The sequence below is a fragment of the Grus americana genome, unplaced genomic scaffold (genome assembly GCF_028858705.1).
Source record: "Grus americana isolate bGruAme1 unplaced genomic scaffold, bGruAme1.mat H_67, whole genome shotgun sequence".
Lineage (NCBI taxonomy): Eukaryota > Metazoa > Chordata > Aves > Gruiformes > Gruidae > Grus > Grus americana.
The window spans coordinates 1-20,836 of NW_026561390.1; the positions used below are offsets into that span (position 1 = coordinate 1).

At 40.2% G+C, this 20,836-nt stretch overlaps 1 protein-coding gene across 1 annotated transcript in view; it reads right to left on the reverse strand.

Moving 5' to 3' along the window:
• Window positions 1–1,450: 1,450 nt before the first annotated feature.
• The window catches only part of LOC129200355 (E3 SUMO-protein ligase ZNF451-like), a 48,548-nt gene continuing 29,162 nt past the window's right edge, over window positions 1,451–20,836 (reverse strand). The window contains exons 12-15 of the mRNA XM_054811686.1: window positions 16,785–16,915; window positions 15,666–15,852; window positions 5,979–6,050; window positions 1,451–2,602 (exon numbers count right to left, since the gene is read on the reverse strand). Coding sequence (XP_054667661.1) covers window positions 2,550–2,602; window positions 5,979–6,050; window positions 15,666–15,852; window positions 16,785–16,915 — 443 coding nt within the window. The 3' untranslated portion in view covers window positions 1,451–2,549. The remainder of the gene's footprint in view (window positions 2,603–5,978; window positions 6,051–15,665; window positions 15,853–16,784; window positions 16,916–20,836) is intronic.

Here is a 20,836-nt window from a genome sequence, read left to right on the forward strand (position 1 = left end):
GTGCTCATAAATTAAATGCAGACAAATCTCTCAGCATATGCAGGGCAAACCTCAAAAATTTCATCCAGTTCAACAAGACTCCCCAGCCAGAAACATTAAATTCTGAAACACAACCATTTACAAGACACCTTTTCCAGCTGAAGAACAAGGTGCAGTACCAGGAGATGTTGGTGAGTAATGAGTCACATGTCTGTACATGCAGTGTTTTAGGAATCCTATTTTCTCTGCTGTTCTGGAAACAGAAGCATTACAAGCCTGTGATGGCAGAAAACTTTGCAAAGAAACGTTTCAGAGAGTTTAAGAGAACCTCAAAGAGACCAAAGACAGTGAGGCCAGATTTCAAGACATCAGTAATTCTGGAGACTACCTTTTAACATAAAAAGAATACAGACTAGAACTCTATTTAGCTGTTTCATAAAAGCCATAGCAACAGTGGTTGGGATTTGCTACTTGTTTTGCTAAGCAGATGAGGCCAATACAATGTGTTTAATAACCAGAGCTCCAAGTAGAGAGAATGTGTGTGCACATACGGCTTTTTTTTTTTTTTTTTTTCCAACCAGTGAAGTCATGGCCCATCAGGTACAAACTTTACATTTATGACAGAATAAAGGGGTATGAGGAATAAAAGCACATGATCAAAAGCTAACATAGCAGACTCTGGTGAAGACCATCTACCTGGGTTTTAAACATTTGCTGAGCCAAAGAACTTTCTCAAGCTGAAACATCTTTTCATGGGAAAGGAATTTGCAACTTTAGGGTCTGCACTGAGGGGGGGGGGGGGGAACCAACACAAAAAACCACCCACGCCCAAAAGCCTCTATAAACTTGGCCTGAGACGTTTTTGAGGATAAGAATTGTTTTCTCTCTCATTCCACCCTTTATTAGAAGAACTTGGTGTGAAAAATTCTGGAACTGATTTAGCTTGAGTCAGTAGCTAAAGGCAACTTAAAAGTCTTCCACAGTAGGGCTTCCTCAGCAGCAGTATGAGCTACACACCCAGATTTGAACAGGAGTGTGATTAACCCAAGATGTGCAGTGGGAAAGCAACCAGCAGGCACAAGGGAAAACATTAAGAGGTCCTGTTCACTCTCTAACACTTGGGTATGAGAGTCAAATGCACTGGAAATGTTTAAACTATTTTTGGGGTTTGAACAGTTTCTTCAAGTTGTGCGATTGCTAATGAGCGCTGAGATAACTCACTAGATTCTTCATTAGTTCTATTTGTTTCAGAGATGCCAGTTATATCAGAAACATGATTGGTAATAAGCCAGTGCCAGTTTCCCAGCTTTTCTAACCACGACAGCACACAGCTGTAGTTATTCTGACTCTTTGGAATGGAGAGTGAGAAGTCTAGCCTCCCTCTTGTCTTACTCTCCACAAAAAGTATTTGTTTGCATAATAAATATTTAGAGTTACAGGAGTTAGAAGCAAACTCACAGGCTAATGAATATTAATAAAAAAATCAAGCTGGCATTTTATTACATTGAGGTTTCTTACTGATTGACAGCAATCATTAACTGAAGTATAACAGGCTGGTAAAGCTGGACAGCTTGCATAGGTATTTTTAAACAAAGGAACTGGGAAAGGTGGCATAGATAATTTTAAACACAGAAATAATTGTTCACCTTAAAGTAAGGACAGTACAAAAATAATTAACACATTTACATTCATTTATCCAAGGCCACCTCTTCATGAAGAGAAGGGAGCAAAGAATGATAGTACAGAGGAATAATACAGCTTAAATTCTCTCGCATCTATTCCAAACAGGAACTAGCAAGTTTAATTACCTTCTGTTCACTTAACAAGTTGTTCCAGCCTCAGATCAGGGAGAGGAACCAAACCAGTCAAACTTTAAGCCATCAAATACAACATTCTACCATGCTACTATTGGAAAAAAAACCACATACACATTTATAAAAATAAAGCTAACTAACTGTACATCCTGTGGTCCTAATTCTGACATTTATAACAAACAGGACATAGACAAAGTTATGGTCTATGAGGTGAGACTGGTCACAGGCAAGAGTTAAGCCATATGTCCAATTTATAAGCCTGGGATCTAAGCTTCTCTTTATAACAAGATTAGCTAAGCAAATCTGAGATAATTGGAGCTTACTATTTTTATCTGTTGTAAAGACCACATAAAAAAAGTAAATAAAGACAGTGACATTTTGTGACAGAAAAATTAAATACAAGAAACAATAAAAAAACCCAACACCAACAAAAAATCCCAAATACCTAGTAAGACCAGCCTACTAATTAGGCAACAACTTATACAGCTAGACTGAAGAGACTTAGTCATTACCCATTAGAAACAGAAGATGCAAAGGCTTAAAAATTTATTTTTATCATACACAATATATTGCAGCAGATATTCATAAACTCCAGCCATTTATCAGCATGACAGAGGACATCAGATTAATCTAACAATTCAAGATACAGACGTGTTTTTGAAGTGGTATTTCTGAACCATTGTAAATAGATGAACAAGCTTCCATTTTTGTGAGCAGCTCTGATGACATGGTGTTAGCATCCTGAAGTATCTCCATTCACATTTCCTCAAGGCTTCTCTTGATAGCTTCTTCCAATTCTGCATCTTGCCCTGTATAAATATAAAAAAAATAAAGTCTCAAATTATGGTTGATAACTAGTCATAAACACAAATACATTAATATTACTACATAAAGCAACAAATTACTTCTGTGGGCAATGTCGGTAGAGTGCAAAAAAAAGTAGAAAACAAGAATGAAAGTATTTTCCCTCCTTCTGTCTTACGTTCTCTTTTCAACACTTCAAAATATACGAACAACCTCTACAACCTTCTACTGTATAAAACTAATCATTGAGCTGCCCCTTGTTAAGAGTATAATGCAACTACGTCTTTACTGGTCAAAATCACACCAAGATTAGAATGCATATGTATGCACCAAGAATAATAAAGTATTAAACAAGACAGACACACAAAACAAGCAGAGAGGTTTCAGTATTTTCATTCCAGTTCCTTATCAATAGTATTCCTGTATCTACATTCTAACTTGGCACCACTGCTGTCATTCTTACCAGGAAGGCCTGACATAAGTAGAGAAAAAGTCCTATCAACAGTAAGAATAGTCTAGATCAGGGCTGCAACATTTTTGATGGTAGGGAGAAACGACTGCATTGCACTCATCTGGCTTGTTAACAATCTCTCTTAAGCACCTGTGGTGGGTTGACACAGGCTGGGGGCCAGGTGCCCACCAGAGCTGCTCTCTCACTCCCCTCATTCACCAAACAGGGGAGAAAAGGTATAACAAAACACTTGTGGGTCGAGATAAGGACAGGGAGAGATCACTCACTAATTATCGTCACGAGCAAAACAGACCAAACTTAGAGAGGGAATTAATCTGATTTATTACTAAGCAAAACAGAGTAGAGGAATGAGAAATAAAATCAACTCTTAAAACACCTCCTGCCACCCCTCCCATCTTCCCGGGCTCAACTTCACTCCCGGCTTCAACCTCCACCCCCCGTCAGCGGCACAGGGGGATGGGAAATGGGGGTTACAGTCAGTTCATCCCACATTGTTTCTGCCGCTTCTTCATCTTCAGGGGGAGGACTCCTCTCATCGTTCCCCTGCTCCAACATGGGGTCCCTCTCACGGGAGACAGTCCTTCATGAACTTCTCCAACATGAGTCTCTCCCACAGGCTACAGTCCTTCACGAACTGCTCCAGCGTGGTCTCTCCCACGGGCGCAGACCTTCAGGAGCAAACTGCTCCAGCGTGGGGTCCCCCACAGGGTCACAAGTCCTGCCAGGAATGCACTCCAGTGTGGGCTTCCCATGGGGTCACAGCCTCCTTCAGGTGCCTCCACCTGCTCCAGTGTGGGGTCCTCCACGGGCTGCAGGTGGAATCTCTACACCCCCTCATCCGTCCTCCATGGGCTGCAGGGGGACAGCCTGCTTCACCATGGTCTTCACCACGGGCTGCAGGGGGATCTCTGCTCCGGCGCCTGGAGCTCCTCCTCCCCCTCCTTCTGCACTGACCTTGGTGTCTGCAGAGTTTCTTACATCTTCTCACTCCTCTCTCTCTGGCTGCAAAAGCTCTCTCTAACTGGTTTTTTTCTTCTTAAATATGTTATCACAGAGGCGCTGATTGGCTTGGCCTTGGCCAGCAGCAGGTCCATCTTGGAGCCGGCTGGCATTGGCTCTATCAGACACAGGGGAAGCTTCTAGCAGCTTCTCGCAGAAGCCACCCCTGTAACCCCCCCCCCGCTGCTACCAAAACCTTGCCACGCAAACCCAACACAGCACCTTTTCTAATACTCAAAAAAGAAACTCAGTTTCTGCATTATATTTCGGTTGTTTTGAGCACTAATTGTTTAGTTTTAGTGAATGACATCATAAGTTAGACAAGGTTTATATGTATGATAAATATTAATACCAACAGTATAGTTGGAAAAATTAAGGCAGCTTTCAGAGACACTGTCATTCTTGAATTAATAATCTGCTTTAGGAGAACACAAGCACATCCTATAAAAAAAGCTGTCTGTTCTTATGACAAAGGAAACAGAATATTTATATATATTAACATAACATTTTAAAACTTAATTATAGTTGGGCTGTTTTATACAAGGCCTAGATTTGAACAGAAATAGTATCAATGAATGCTCTCCTGTCAGCAGAGCCATGTTCTTTCACCTGGACTTTACTGTAATATCCAGTACTACTGATAAAACAAAGTTAGTTTCTGAAAGGAAAACATTACATGGTCACAGAAACAAAAAAGAAATTTGAAACCAAAATAAAACAGTAAGCCATTTGCAGACAACTGCTTGCATTTAAAATATGTTGCCAGCCACTAAGCATGTGCAAGAATCAAGAATAAGGTCCAAACTGTGAGGCTGTTGCTAATGGCATGCAGTTTGCTCCACAAGTGATACCTAGACTGTCCTCTATTCCCTGGAGTTGCTGAAGCAGGTTCTTCTGCCTCCTACAGTTGCTTTTTGCTTTCTCCTCATCCAGCGGTTGCTAGTGCTTTTTCCTTTTTACCCCTTTCTAGGGATTAATTTGCCTCCACACTCCCTCTTACCCCATGACAGGAGTGCCATTAACCACACAAGCAGCCAGTGAATGCAGCTGGAGCCAAGCTGCTTTGTAAGGTCAGATGCCTTCAGCCCAGCAGCAGCAGAACTGGGACCTCCTGCATGCACCAAGTGCCACTGCTATCCCCAATGGCAATACCTGGTGCTAGGGGGACCTGAGCATGGCAGACTTTCAGTACTGTAGGAGAATATGTTGGACATTTAACAACAATAGTAACAGTTGGTAAATTTATAACTTAATAAATTCCGGGAATATAAGGTTCAGTTATCAGTTTTCTAACTGACCTTGTACAAATTTTTTTTTTTTTTTAAAGTTTGTTTTATTTCCATCAGGTAGAAGGGCAGTCAAGCCTTTAAACAATACATTATTTTCAAAGTGCACTGTAGTCTGTCACCAAAAATTAATGACTACATTGTATGACCACCACCAAGCTTAACAGCAAAAGGATGAAAACAATTTCAAATAAGGTAAGATACGATGTGAGCAGACAGCTCTACTGCTGATTCAAACTTGTGCATAAATCTACAGCTCTTTTAGGAGACCACAGTGCTTTGTTGAGATATAATACCTCATTTTGAACTATTTATTCAGAAGTTCTACTCTGAGTCATGTAGTCATATTAAACTGGTACAAAGTGAGCTCAATCAAGTCTTTAATTGCACATACCCTGTGGTGCACCAACAAAATAGATTTTGAGTCTGCTGGCATACTTTTCAGGTTAGGAAATTATTTTTTATTTATAACTCATCACAGTGTTCTTAACTACTCAAGATTGCCCAGCATATTTTAGAGAGTATTCCCACAAGGCCATTTGCTGTAAAACTGATTAAGTTTAGTTTCTCTATCTTCCATAATTAATAGCACTCCTGAACACAGAAGAGTAAAAATTAACAGACCTTCCTCTTCTTTCTTTGCTTCTTCTAAGCTCCTCTTCACTGTTAGTTTGATATCTTCATCCTCTTCGCTATCTGAACCATAAACGAAACATAAATTACAAATTGCTTCTAATAAAGTTAACAATCCCCTCTTGCATTTCTTTTACTGTAACAACATTGTAGGCTGGATTTGAGGAAATACACTTGTGATGATCTGAAAATCAAGATAAAAATACATTACAGCGATAGTTTAAGACAGCAATTCAAGAGACAGTGTTATTTTTCAGCTACTTCTTCCCTTTTCTCCCAAAATCTAGAAGCAGACTGCTTCAATTTTAAACAAGAAATAATAGGTGCAGAAGCTACTGTGTCTACTGCATTTGCTTTTTTAATACTTAGTTATTAAAAAAAGACATTACTCACTTTCTATAAAATGTATCAAGGATTTAATTATGGGAAGAAGTACTATAGTGTGTCTCTGCCTACACATAATCTTAGCTGTATTTTGTTGCCTAAATACTCCATTTGAACAATGGGGTGCTATAACTCAACCGAACAGTGCAATTCAGCAGATGATGTTCAAGTCTCACAGAAGAACAAAGTTAATACACTTAATCTGCTAACTCATCACAGCCAAGCCCAACCAAAACTCCACCACCTTTCCCCTTCTGAATAATGGTCTTCATGAGGCCTGTTTCCAGCTCCAGAATGACAGCTCTATTTTGAAGTGTCTAGTAGGGACTAGTGTACCTAAGGTGGCTTTCCCCCCCCACCCCCTCCGTTTGTTTTTTAAAGAGCCTCAGTAAGCTAGAGGTTAAAAAATAAACAAGTTGATGAGTCACATTATGTATTCATTCTCCTGCTACAGGCTATTGCTATTTTCGGAGATGGTCTCTGTAATGAGGTCTTACAGTATTTGCAATCAACTGGGTTTCTTACGGTCATATCACCAGAAGCACTTCCCTTAAAGTCATCACATTTATTAGTACACCAATGTACTTCTGATTACATTTACCGACAAAGAACATCTAATTTACTGACTGTGTGACTTCTGGCATTTTAAATGACCCAAGTGACAGGTACACTTTCTAAAATCTGTTTTCAAACCTCTGACACACATACCTTGTTTGAACAGCAATCTTGCTGACTTTGCCAATTCCAGGAATACAAACTCCAACAGCTGGTATCAGAGATCAGGAGCCCACAAAGATGCCAGAAATAGCTAGATACACACTGCAGTCAAAATGGTCTTTCTCCAGTCACTTGGCAGACTGACTATGAATCCTTTTTGGAGCTGCCTACTACCTCTGGGCAGGAGAGATGCTTTTTTTTTTTTTTTCTTTTACATCATCTCCCAAAGCAAACAAAGCAAAAGAAAAAAATCCACAAACCTCCAAAAAATGTCATTACCATCACTTACGAAAGGAAGTAAAAAGTGCAAAGAAAAGGCTTTGCACAAGTGGCTTCTCTCTTATTAACTGTCCTTTTAATCTTTCAGCCCAGAAGAAATCTCAGACTGCTCTAAAAAGTTTAGTGCCTATTAGAGAGAAGTAACAGTTAGAGCAATCACTCCCTAACTCATTTCTTGGCGTAACAGAAGAATTAAGTTCTTGTGAGCAGTAAGGCATAGTACAGGAGAGTCTCTGGTTTGCTACCATTTAAAATAAAAATGCATTAAGAACGCTTTCCTGAAGGTTTGTGGGTTTTAAGTGACTTGACAAAAGATGCTGGCAAAAGGGAAAAGGCAATATTCTTCTGATTGGCATCTTGCATAGATGGTTAAACAGCAGAGGACAGCAGTAGTCAGAAATGCAGGAGTTTCTTTCAGATATGATCTAAAGTAGTCAACTTTCCCGGAACTGGTTATGGAGTCAGTTAGCATTCACCACACAAGATGCCATGATGGCAACCCACTGACATGCTGTTAGACGACAGCACTTTCCTGCTTAACTCCTGGCTTCCCCAACCCGGGCAACAGGCTAACTTGACACTCATTTTTCAGAATACAGCAGATCAGCTAAGTTGACTTTACTGTCACTTAGGAGAGTTATGAATGCTAAAACAGGATTTGTAGATAGAATTATTATTTTAGTTCATTAAGAAAGTTTAGGATTCGTCTTATGTATGAATGTAGGCCTCATCTTGCTGAAATGTTTTGCTAGTCACACCATCTTAATTACACTACTATAATAACATGGGGTACACATTTATATTGGAACAGAGGTATATGCAAACTACCACGCAAAACATTTAAACATTTTTTTAAACAAGCTGCCAGCCCCATGATTTATCGCTGCACTTGATAGGCAATAACTAAATACTACTTGATAGTTATAACATCACAGAGAACAGGTTTGCTTAAAGCATAGTTGAAGAAACACCATTCCACTGCCAGCAACTATGAAAACATGAAAATAATTAGTACTGATGATCTTCCGTTAGTTTGAGGGGAAGAAATCAGCTCGGAGTCAAATGTGGTTATGAAGCATCTTAAAAGTCTCATGAGCTACGCTCTGCTTTTTGGTCATTATTTGCACGACTGGTCAGGGATTGGAACAGCCTCCCCAGAGAGGTGGTGGAGTCACCATCCCTAGAGGTGTTCAAAAAATGTGTCGATGTGGCACTTCAGGACATGGTCTAGTAAACACGGTGGTGTTGGGTTGATGGTTGGACTTGATGATCTTAGAGGTCTTTTCCAACCTTAATGATTCTATGATTCTATGACTTCTCTCCCCTCTACCTAACTGCATTAATGTACATTCAGCTTCCCATGCAGGCAGTTGCTGGATTCTCTGAAATCTTTGAGGTGGTGAAAGTTAACCTATTAAGAGGCTAGCAAAGAGCCAAATCTTATTCAGGAGCTTTTCATGCAAAGGCTTGTCAGTATCTCAAATTATATTGAGACTTTTCTTATCCAAAAACCAAAACATGGTTATGCTTGTCCTCAGTGTTTCCCCCTGCCCCCACCCTCCTCAAAGCTACACAGAGCAAAGATTACAGGCACAAAAGCAGTAAAGATGAGAATTTTAAGATGTTCTGATATGTCTCTGTGGGAATAAGACTGTAATGGTCAGAAGAAAAGCTGTCTGCAAACAAAAGTCCCAGGCAGAAATGCTCCAACAAATAAGGGGGTGGGGAGGCAGGAATTCAGCTTCCTTTAGGGGTTAGACAGCAAGAACTGTTAGTGTGGAACTTGTCACTTGTCAACCAAAGAGAAGGAAAGGCCAACTGATTGGACAGATGCATGTTTAAGTCAGAAGACAGCAGGCTGCTTTTCCACATAGGACAGGTCATTGTGCTTGATCTAATGTTGCTTGTAGCGTGTCTGTACCCTGTGACTGAACTCTGCTCTCAGAGAGATCTTGGATTCCCATTAAGAATATACTCCATGCAAATATCAGAGAATGGCTGAGGCTGGAAGGGACCTCTGAAGGTCATCTTGTCCAGCGCCCCTGCTCAAGCAGGATCACCTACAACTGGCTGCCCAGGCCTATGTCCAGATGGCTTTTGGATATAACAAAAAAAGATACTGTACTGGGGAACTCAGAACTTGAGTTATAGCTTTACCAGGGCTGAGTAGTGGGAAAGTACTACCTCTCTCAACCTGCTGGCAACAGTCCTAATACAGCCCAGGGTACCATTGGCTTTCTTAGCCGTGAGAGCACATTGCTGGCTCGTGGTCAACTTGGTATTCACCAGGAACCCCCAGGTCCTTTTCTGCAAAGCTGTTTTCCAGCTGGTTGGCCCCTGGTCAGCATATATCAGTGCCTGGGGTTGTTCCTCCCCAGGTGCAGGACTTTGCACTTCTTGAACTTCACGAGGTTCCTGTCAGCCCTTTTCTCCCCTGTCAGGGTTCCTCTGGATGGCAGCACAACTCTCTGGTGTATCAGCTGCTACTCCCAGTTTTGGGTCCTCAGTAAACCTGCTGAGGGTACACTCTGCCCCACCACCTAGGTCATTAATAAATACATTAAATGGGACCAGACTTAGTATTGATCCCTGGGGTACACCGCTGGTTACTGGCCTCCAACTGGATTTCATGCCACTGATCACCATGTTCTGGGTCTGGCCATTCAGCCAGTTTTCAGTCCACCTCAAAGTTTGCTCATCTAACCCATACTTCATCAGCATATACTCATGGTACTGTTGACATCTTCTGATGAAGAATAATTGAGAATGTTTAATTTGAAGAAATCAAGCATGTCCTGTCTCATTAAAATGCTTAGCACATTCTGTAGCTCCCAACTCCTCTTGGGTCAGAGGAAGAGCAATTGGCCAGTTTCTCAGCCAAGAGATCTTAAGATATGGCCTCTTCTCTAGTGCATTTTGTTAAATAAACAACAGCTAAGAAACTCTGACCGTACCTATTCTCTCAAAGAAATCCTACTGCTTGCTATTGTCCTCATGTATTGCCAAATTCCTGCTGGAAGAACAAAAAACAGGAAAGCAAACTCTGGATGAATATAGAGCTCAGAGCTCAGACAGATTAACCCTACAGATGGGAGCAAATACAGTGATTTTTTTTGACATTTCATGAGTCTCTCATAGAAACCTATTCTGGGAAGAGACTGGTAAACTTTCACAGAATGCAAGCGCCACCCACTGTCCTGACATCAAAGTGCCACAGTTTGAATTTGGATTAGCTGCCCACATGGCTCAGCATAATTCATCCCCTGTATCTGACTCTCTTCTCTTGCAACCTCCCTAGTTGCCACCATCCCCTTAATAATTTCCATCAGGTTTCCTGGTTCCTGTCTCACCAGAGACTCTATTTCCCTTCCCTGGCCTTAGTCCTCCTCCCTTGCCTCACAACTACTTAACACACCTCCTGACTACTTCGCACGTTGCGCAGTTTCACACCCTACCTCCACTTCTCTCTCCTCCAGTGCTCCTTCTTTTAGTCTTTTCACTAACACCCAATCTCATCTGCCTCTTTCCCATCCCAATGTACGGTGGCATTAATATCACACTTAAATCACTGTCTCTCCAACCACCGACCCCTTCCCTTTTAGAGTTGATATCTGAAGTTTTAGTGCTACCTTACGTGAAGGACACCATTAAAGTTACCTCATTCAGGATCCTAGTAACTACTTAGCCAAAAACTTAAGATCAGTACCTCATCCTTCTACATTCATTAGCAATCATGTTCAGTATGTGATCGCGCTGCCTCTAAAATACCGTTCCTTGGCTTCCAGAATCCTTTCCTTCATTCCTTCTTCAATATGTCCCTGGAGGATCCTCCCCACATACTCCTCCCCAATACTTACTGCTCTAATCTCTGTTTCTTCATTAAGCTAACATCATCTGTATGCACGTACAGCTACTCCCTGCTGAGGGTTCACAAATACACAAGACCTCTCTTCCTCCATGCAAACTAAAGCTTCACTCTATCTCTCCCTAGAGATGCTCATTCATCTGTTCATTCAAGTGTAGCATGACTGAAAATACAGCTCTCAATTACCCACCCTCCTCCAACTGCATTTTTTGGAAACTGTGGCCAATACCATAATGGTCACTCAGACGTTCATTTAACCTTCATCTTAGACACCTCTCAAAATTCACAACCAGATTAAATTAAACCTTGAGATTTTTTGGTATGATCTGAGTGGTGCAGTCTTCCCAGTTCATCCACTTGGCTACAATTCTTGTTCAGACTCTTTATCTTAGGTCTAATACATTGCTTTCTCCCTAGGGTGTGTGTATATATGTATATATATATTCAAAGATGCACACAAGAGATGCCACTGACATACCAAAGCCAGTAATAACTTCCTGTTGTAGCTAAACACAAGGTTACAACTCAAGGGTGACTTTCTCAGCACTCCCTACTGCAATAGGCTGTGGCCACTGTAATACCAGTGTAAATAAAGGAATAGATGCTTACTAGAGTAACTATCATTCATTCAGGGTGCATCACACTGCAGATGCTCATGCCCTTCACATTCAGTCTCTGTGGACGATGGGGGCAGGAGGCTGTGACTTATCTTTAGTTATTTGCAGTCTGTGTTAACTGAAGGGTCAGAAAAAGCAGAGATGGGGTCAGATGTGGTATTCATATTGGATCTCAACAGCCACAAAAACTTGACTACTGAGAAGACAAGCAACTATTCTTAATGCCTTCTGTAAATTAATTCTTAACTCCTCTTAAATTCTTTTGTTGGCTGTATGTAAACCAAAAGTTTTTTGGGATAGTGGGAGCTAGGAAGCTTAGCAGCCTATATCAAAATGAACTGAAATCCTGCTCTCCCAAATATAAACTCTCATAGAAGCTGCATTCAGCAGTATTTAAACACTGCAGGCAATAGTAGCAGCTTGAAGATTCAGACAGACATCTCCACTTGAGCACAGTGGAAATGAACCTTATGGGTCAGTGGAAGAGGTGCAGTGGCTATTTGGCAGACAACATAGTACATCACTACACCATTGATTCTGACAGTCTCATGACACAGCCTGGCTCTCTAAAAGAAAGGAGAAGAAACACTGAAAAGTTTGGTCCTCTTATTAAAAAAGTCTGTTTTATTTAAGAGCTCGGTCAAGAAGGGATCTCATCTGAATATCACTGTGAGAAATACAGTTAAACTAAATCCACTGACTTACACAAAAAATCACTTTTGACAACCAAGAAGTCATGGCATTCCTGTCAGTGTTAGGATGGGTATGATGACCCCTAACCTACCACCAACTTCACCCTCATCATTGTCCAGCACTCATTAAAAGTATAAGCTGTAGCAGTACTGTCATGAGTAGCTATCAAGTGTCAGGACATAGACAAGGGAGTTACAGTGGTTTTCTGCATGCTACAAACTTTTCTTTGTGAAGAAATTACAAAGGGAGACATTGAAAATTCATCTCTTCTACCCTTCTCAAACGACTCCATTAAAATGCATGAATTTCATCGTGTGTTGTGCCTTCAGCATAAAAGAAAAAAAACAACCCACCTTCTGTATTTATGAACTCAGGTTTAGCTGCAGAAGAGAGCAAATGTCTTGCCTACTCTTTTCATACCTCAAAGGAAATTCATGCATCCACTACAGCCAATGGTCTCCTAAGGTAACATACAGTTGATATTCTATTGCAACATATGCAGGAACTTTTCTTTATTTATTATTAAATGAATGCATGTACCACAGTTCCCATAGCAGTTCTGCTGACATGGTAAAATGGTTCACAAGGTGCAACTGTCAGAGACTGCCACAACCAAACACAATCCAACTGCTCACAAGCTAATGATAGCTCTGTCAAGGTGATTCAGGGAAATAGCTTTTTCATTTTGAGGCTCATCCAATACCAACAACTGTCTTATATTTTTCAATGCAATTCTCTGCAGTAATTGTTTCTCACTTATTTCTCCCTCCAGGATAATAACCATAGGCTGAGAAAGTCACAAAGCAAGCAATTCTTGTTTGTATTTCCTTATATTTAGCTGCATTTCCGTAACAGGACAACAGGTTATACCAGCCTATGATACATTGCACGACTTTCCATCTGAGCCCTCCAATACTGGTCTTGCCACACTAAGACTTGCAAATGCTTGCTGATGCCACTGAGACACACAGTGAAGTGTGTATTATGTGGTGGCTTTATCTTTTTTAAAAAACCCACAAAACCAAACCAAAAATCAAACTTTACTTTTTTTACTTTTACTCTTGGTAACATCATCTAATGTCCTGTTTTAATACAGGAACAAGAGACAAAGGCAGCTCTCACTATCTCGGTGTCCCGTCCCCCCCACCGCTGACACTGACTGGAGAAAAGAACCAGGGACGGCTCAAGACAGTTCTGTTCCTTACAAGTTTCCCAGGGAACACTGACAATCTGAGGGCTTGTGCATGATTCCATCACTTTCCTGCTGAAAGTATTTAATTTTTTTTTTTTTAATGACCACATGCATAACTTAAGTGGGATGCACAATGATCAGCCAGCCAGCCAGCAAGTTAAGATTTGGGGCCTCTCAATAGTGCCCATCACCATAACAGTAAATTAAATATTAACATAGTAAAGGACACTGAAAGAAGGGTTAAGATTAGGAAACTTCTGAAAGCAAGACCCATATAAAAAAAAAAAAAAGAAATACTGGAGTATAATTTATACACAGGTTAGATCAAGTCATCACCTCTGAGCCAGTATACCCCAGTGAATAAAGCTACACTAGCAAAACTACCCAGGCAGTGAGCTGAACTCCCCTTACATAGCAAAACAGTCATTTCCCTCTCCTCACTGTCTCGTACCGTTAAGTCACACAACAAACTGTACAAGAAATGAAGCCCCTACAACTAAATTGACTTACAGCTAAATCGACTGCTTGCAAGTTACAGCTCTCTTCCAACTCTTCCTCCCAAAAATATGCAAAGCTCCCAAAGCAAAAACAGCCTCCCACATTCATATACAGTTACAGCTATAATTACATTAGAAAAGATCTATCAATACACTCCACAAAGAAAACATTCGTAGTGGGAATGCAATGATTCAATGTGTAGCTTTATAGGTAACTGTGAAGAAAAGTCATCTTCCCCCTTCAGCAAAGTGAACTGCACTAGTCAAAGTGACAGTTCTGCAATTAATTATGCCAAGAAATTTTACCAGAATGGCTGCTTCTGTCTGGAAATCACATCTCCAAAATCCAGCTGAAGAATCTAGACCAGCAAGTGCTTGAGGTGGCCAGAAGACTCTATAAGCACCTTTTCTGTATCAGAAGCACATAAATCAATTCCAGCTCACCACAGATAGTTTTTTGCAGGAAACCTTTATAATTACCCTATCTTTCATTTTCCCTCTAATCGATTGATGCTCATTCACCATTGAGTGCTAGCACTCTAATCTTCCTGGTAGAACAGCAGCACCACGTGATAGCTCTCATACACCTGCATCAAGACCAGCAGTGTATTCTTCTGAAAACAGTTTAGGGCTAATTCAGAAACAACTTTCTGTAGTATGTGCTCAGTTTACAAGCCCCTCAAAACCACAACGAGAAGCCAAGAAAAGCAATAATGTGCCTACAGAGACATGTCAGGTCTTCTAAGTAAACTTTACTTCAAGGTATTTTAAAATACTGAGAAGTATTAAAACTCAGCTCCGGTATCTTTTGCATGAAAATGAGCTGGCTCAAACCTCTGATTATCCTATATAAAAACAGGGTGATCATTTCGGTGTGCCATTAATTAGAATATGGCATTCTGGAGAACTCAAATGCTTTAACTGATATTTTTCCTTCCAATGGATGAGAGCGCCATGTGCCAGTGAAGACAAATACCAAGTGACTGGAAGCAGCCAGGAGGACAATCAGAGTTAAAATAGGCAGAGAAATTTTGGGAAATAATGATGCTTTAGCAGGGTCACGATTGTTTCAGACCCAGAACAAATCAAGTAAAGTAGATTTCGGTACAAACTGACAAATATGCACATGAGCGCGCTCTAGAGAGCTTTAGCTAGAAAGGAGTTTTCAGACCGAAACAATAGTTTGTCTCCTGCTATAATAAAGAATACAGGGAGAACAGAGCTTGTTATGTTGAAAAAAATGCTTAATTAAGTCTGGTTGCAAAGCTTGCCCCAAGCAAATTGATTTTCTGATCTATATTTCATTGAAATATCAGTAAAATACAAGAAGCATCAAGCAACAGCTTGTGTTACCAGCTGAACCAGTGGTCAGTTCTTTTATTGGAAAGAACTATTGGTTTACTGGAAAGATTGTATTTAATTTTTACTTTCTACCTTTTGTGGTATCTGAAATGCTGTTCAGCAAGGCACACATCATGTCTCCTTCAATGTGGTGAGGATTTAGAATGCGAGCTGACCGCTGGGTCATCTTAAATTGACTTTCCAGTTCCAGGAAGCTTTTGTCTCCAGAAAGTACAGTGAAAGGAATTTGCTTGGGCAGGTGCTCATCCAGGCGACCAGCCTGTATGGAAACAAATAACAATTGTTGAACTGAGATCATATTTTTATCTTTTGATGTTTAGCTAGCTTTTTGTAAGACAGGTCTTCACAGGAAAGCCTTCTACAGCAACTTACCTCTGCTTTTATGCTCCAATGCATGTTATACCACTATGAAAGGTATTATTTCAACAGTTTGACACTGCTTTTATTCTATACGTATGACATTATAGGAAATGGCTACCAGAACGGTACAGATAGAGTATAGAATGAACGCCTAAAAAGCAGTATTTCAGAACTATCTCCACAAAAACCAAGTCATCTGCGCAGAGCATTTTCAGAATCCTAAAAAAGTCTAATGTAACATACACTGTTGCAAAACACGCTTATATTGTATAATTAGATTCTCAAGTATTTTTATCTAACTGATAAAGCAGTATTAAGAACATGAGTCCCCATGGCATCCCAGATTCCTGCCCTTCACCTGCACCTCTCCCAACCCAGCCAAAGCCCTAGGTCTACTGAACAGAGACACTGCTCTTTCTTAGCCCAACTGGGTCTCTGAAACTGGCATCCACCCATCCAGCTCCATCTTAAAGACGGCTCTAGATTTGGGCTACTTGAAGAAAGAGGCAGGAGTTACATTTCCCTCTGAAACAGAAACTATAAGAATTGTGATTTTTTTATTCTTCATTCCCTAACCAGCCCCCTTCCCCTCCACAACAGACTGATGTCCTATTTGGGCTTTTTTATTCCTACAGAAAGAAAATCACTTCTCAACAGGCTGTCTCCACTCAATTCGGTGACAGGTTTATCATTCTTCTTAATGAATGCAGAAGTCACGTGAACAGAATCTAAGAACCTCATCTGTAATTATTAATTAACATCAACAGCAGATATCATCTGCCACTCTTCTGTGGGCACAGAAACACAGTAATAAAGAAAACATGCACTTACATGAATACAGAGAGCAAAGTCTGCTGCTTCTCTTCTGGTACCGCAACGTGGATGAAGAAAGAAACATCCAATCCTCTTAAGATAATTGTAAATTTTGCACTGCACTGGAGGTTTCCAGTTGCTGTGTCCTCCTAAACAGTGAAGAAAAAAACCAAACCAAAACAAAAAAACCAACAAAACCAAACCAGACACACCACCATGAATTAAGAATGCAAGAAGGCAAAAGCAAAGATAAATCTGTCTTTAAAGACAGAATTTATTTTGACCAATGTGAAAGCTAAAATAAACTTATAACCAAAATCCCAAAAGAACCCTCGTTCTTGGATTAGAAAGCAAAAAAGGGAAAAGTAGCTAGCCTGATCCTACACAAAGCCTCTCAGTTTTGTATGAATTTTTCTTCTAATCCTGAAAAACTTATCTTCTAAAAATCATGTGCATTTAGATACAAGTATTTATTTTTTTCCAGTTTTAAGCACAGTTACAGCTAACATGCAGAAGCAGAGGAACTCTGGGAACGTAGTACAAGTAACAGATAAGGTTCTCTTAGGGAATCCTGTACTAATGTAATGCCCAAGATTATTTCTAACACACTCTAACTGCCTGACAGATCACATGTCAGAACTCTTTAAAGAGGATCCAAGAACTGAAGCAACAGCTGAAATAAATGCTAGAGTCCTGACAAACACTGGGATGCAGTCAAGGATAAGCAAAATGAGGCTACAACTGGGGAAAATATAAGTGCAGGAATTTTCTCAACAGTATCCTAAAACATGTAGTTACTGGCTGAGAAAATAGTTAGATAATAGAGATGAGCTGAGTAACAGGCCTGCTACAGATAAAAAGAATACCAGGCTGAAACAGATTGCAAGGGAAAAGAAAGGAGCAGCAAGTTTCTCAAGAAGAGAGGGGAAAAATAGAGGAGCTTGCAGTTACTATGACAACATAAAAAGAAAAACAAATGGAAGGACAGTTGGAAGGGAGCGAATAAGAATTTCATGACTTCCCAATTGCTAAGAAATAATGAGTCTGCAATGGGGAGGAAAAAAATGTTGCATTATCTGCCAGATGATAGAGCAGCTGGATGTAAGAAAGGATTTTGAATGGAACGTGAAAGCAGTCATCAGTGGCACTTCATGTGAGGACATGTGAAACTAAGGCTCAAGTAAACAGGCTACAGAGGATTGTGTATTCCAACCTGCCCATCCCCAGTCTGACAAAGTAGAAGAAACAATTTTCAGTGTATGTCTCCTGGTTTGTTTTTTGGTGGTGGTGGGGGGTTATGTTTTCTTTCTGGTTTGGGTTTTTTTTTCCCCTCCTCCTCTTTCCTTTTCGGCCTAACATCTATGAGAGGGTATTAAAAAAAAAAATCTTAAAAGATTTCATAACAGACTACACAGAAACAATTTAGGGGTATCTGTCCATGAGAAAAATGGTATTCGCAAGTCATTCTCATCTGTTGTGACAGGCTTGGTCACTATTTGGGAAAGACTTGTAATTACCAACCCTGGCTTTTGGCTACATAAATGTACAGCATAAACATTTGACCAGGACAGCTGAAAACAATGACAGAACTGTATTTAGTCTGGTGGAGTTAAACCACAAATTGGTGAATGACATCTGAAAATACAAACAATACAGAGCCTGGGCAATACAACAGAGAACTCAAAGCAAAGCTAAGGCTGTATTAGCAACAGGAGTATCATATAAAAAAAAGAAAATCAGAAGTGTTGTTTGGGAAACACAGGAAAAAAACTCCAGAAGAGACAGGGATATTGCTCTATTTGCACAGGCTAAACAAACAAGAATAGCATGCATCAAGTAACTCCATAAACCATTATTATGGGAGGGCACCTACAACAATAAATCCAGATGTGCCTGGGAGCCTTAGTGTTCCTGTGCTCTGTAACAATATAGTTGACACAAACTGCTGAAGTGTTCTCTGATATGAATACAGCCCATTTAAATCACCATGAACTTTCAGTTCAAGTGCTCTAGGGGCCATTCCCACAAGGCAGCCTGCACGCAGCAACCCCATGTGAGAAGCAAGAAACGAAGTGGCACTGACATGGGCTGGGCCATGCCAGCAGGTGCCCGTGCCTGTGACATCCCTGGGCATTGTGTCTTAACTAGCACAGGTACCTTTGGGTATGATTATCGTATTAATAGAGCTTCCTAACAATAGATTAGTAACACTAAGACTGTACTATGGATTATTTCTTTCTTGGATAGGTCAGAGAAGAGATATTTCTGACAATTACACAGTTCAGACATTCCTGGGTTCAATCCATTTTTTCTTACTGAATCAAAACCAGGGCATTTTAACCTTGGAAAATAATAGTAACAGCCCAGAAGACCCTGTCATAAAAAACAAGCTTAGGTCAATTAATGACAAACTAGTTTTGATTAAATTAAATAGAATAAAAAGTACAACTGAAAGCAAGCGTCTGAATTCAAGTGGGGAAAGTTTGACATAACTGTGAAAAATTATTCTTTACTAAATAATTCTTTATAAAGCCCAGACAGAGAGGCTTTGGACTTTAGATGTCAAACAGGTCAGCCATTTATTCAAGTCAGATTCCTAGTAGTTTCTACTTTTTATCTGTAGAAAAAGGGAAAAGTGTTTTAAAGGCCAAGTGGATTGAATAACTACAGAAATAAACAACAAACCTTCAGCAATTACAAGCCACAGCCAAACTCCAAATCATAATAGCCTTAGAAGTCAAGGAGTGCAGAGGTGAAGTGAAATTTGACCAGAAGTCAAGCTGGGCAAAGCCTCACAAAAGATCATAAGAACAAAGAACAGGTTGCTCAGCCATATACAAAAGAGAACATAAACAGAGCAGCCAGGCAGCAAGGATGAAAGAGAAATCCAGGACAATTAGGTGAAATTTAAGTCCCCCAAAATCAGTATTTTCTGTGGCTTTGTGTGTGTATGTGTGCACAAATACTGCTACTGTAAATAGAGGCCAAGTGCTAGGTAATGACAGTACAGGTCATGATACAGAGGTAATGCCTGAGCAGAACACAAAACTCAGGAGCATAACCTGCTTTGATAGAGAAGACCAGCGGATTTGTCCCCAGACCTCCTAACAATCAGACATTAGATTAGAAGTCCAGGAGCACAGCTGACACTGAAGAACTTACACTAATAGACATACTTGCTCTGCCTTCACCAGCTAACTGGAATACCTATTTCTAAGAGGGAAAAAGAAGGAAAAAAAATGTAGGGATTCAGGCATCAAAAGGCCTTTCTGTCCAACCTCAGCAGCATGAAGACTCTCACCTTTCAGGATGTTCTTGATTATCTTTTAAAGAAAGAGCTTATTAAGAACATTAAATACAGAAGAAGTGCAATGCAATGGTATTTACTAAGTGTAAAACATGGCTGACAGTTGCTACAAATTTGTTAAGACAATGCCTATGTTTCAGGCAATACATATTTTGAAACTATCCCTTATCTAGACTCTACTGAAGTTTTCACTGTACCACAAGCAAAATAATTATGAAGGCAGATACAGAGAAAACCAGTAGAAAAAAACATGAGGTGGACAAGAAGTTGGTTCAAGAACAGTCAGGTAAGGAAAAGCATCAAGTTAAAGTGATGCTATTGGTAGACTTCGCAAGAAGTTTTCTTACAAACCCATAACAATGTGAGTTCCATCAACCACCTTGCACCACTACCACTATCTCCCAGATGTGAGATACACCTATTGATGTACAGGTTGGCCAGGAACATCCTTAAGGAGCAGGCCAGATGCAGAATAAAATTCAAGTACAAGAATGTAAAATCATGCCTTTTGGAACTAAGATCATCATGACAAGCACTTGGGAGTTTGAAAGAAAATAATCTCTGAGTATCATGGCTGCCCTGATAATTATGAAAACCTATTATGATACAGCTGAGGCAAGTTCAGCAGGGAAGCCAGAAACACTCCTAAACTGTTTAGCAATTCTGGAACAATATTCTACAAGGAATAAGAAGAGCAGAAGAGGTTAAGATTGAGTTAGAAAAGTTCAAGAACATTTCTATTACATGGTGTCTGTGACTTTGT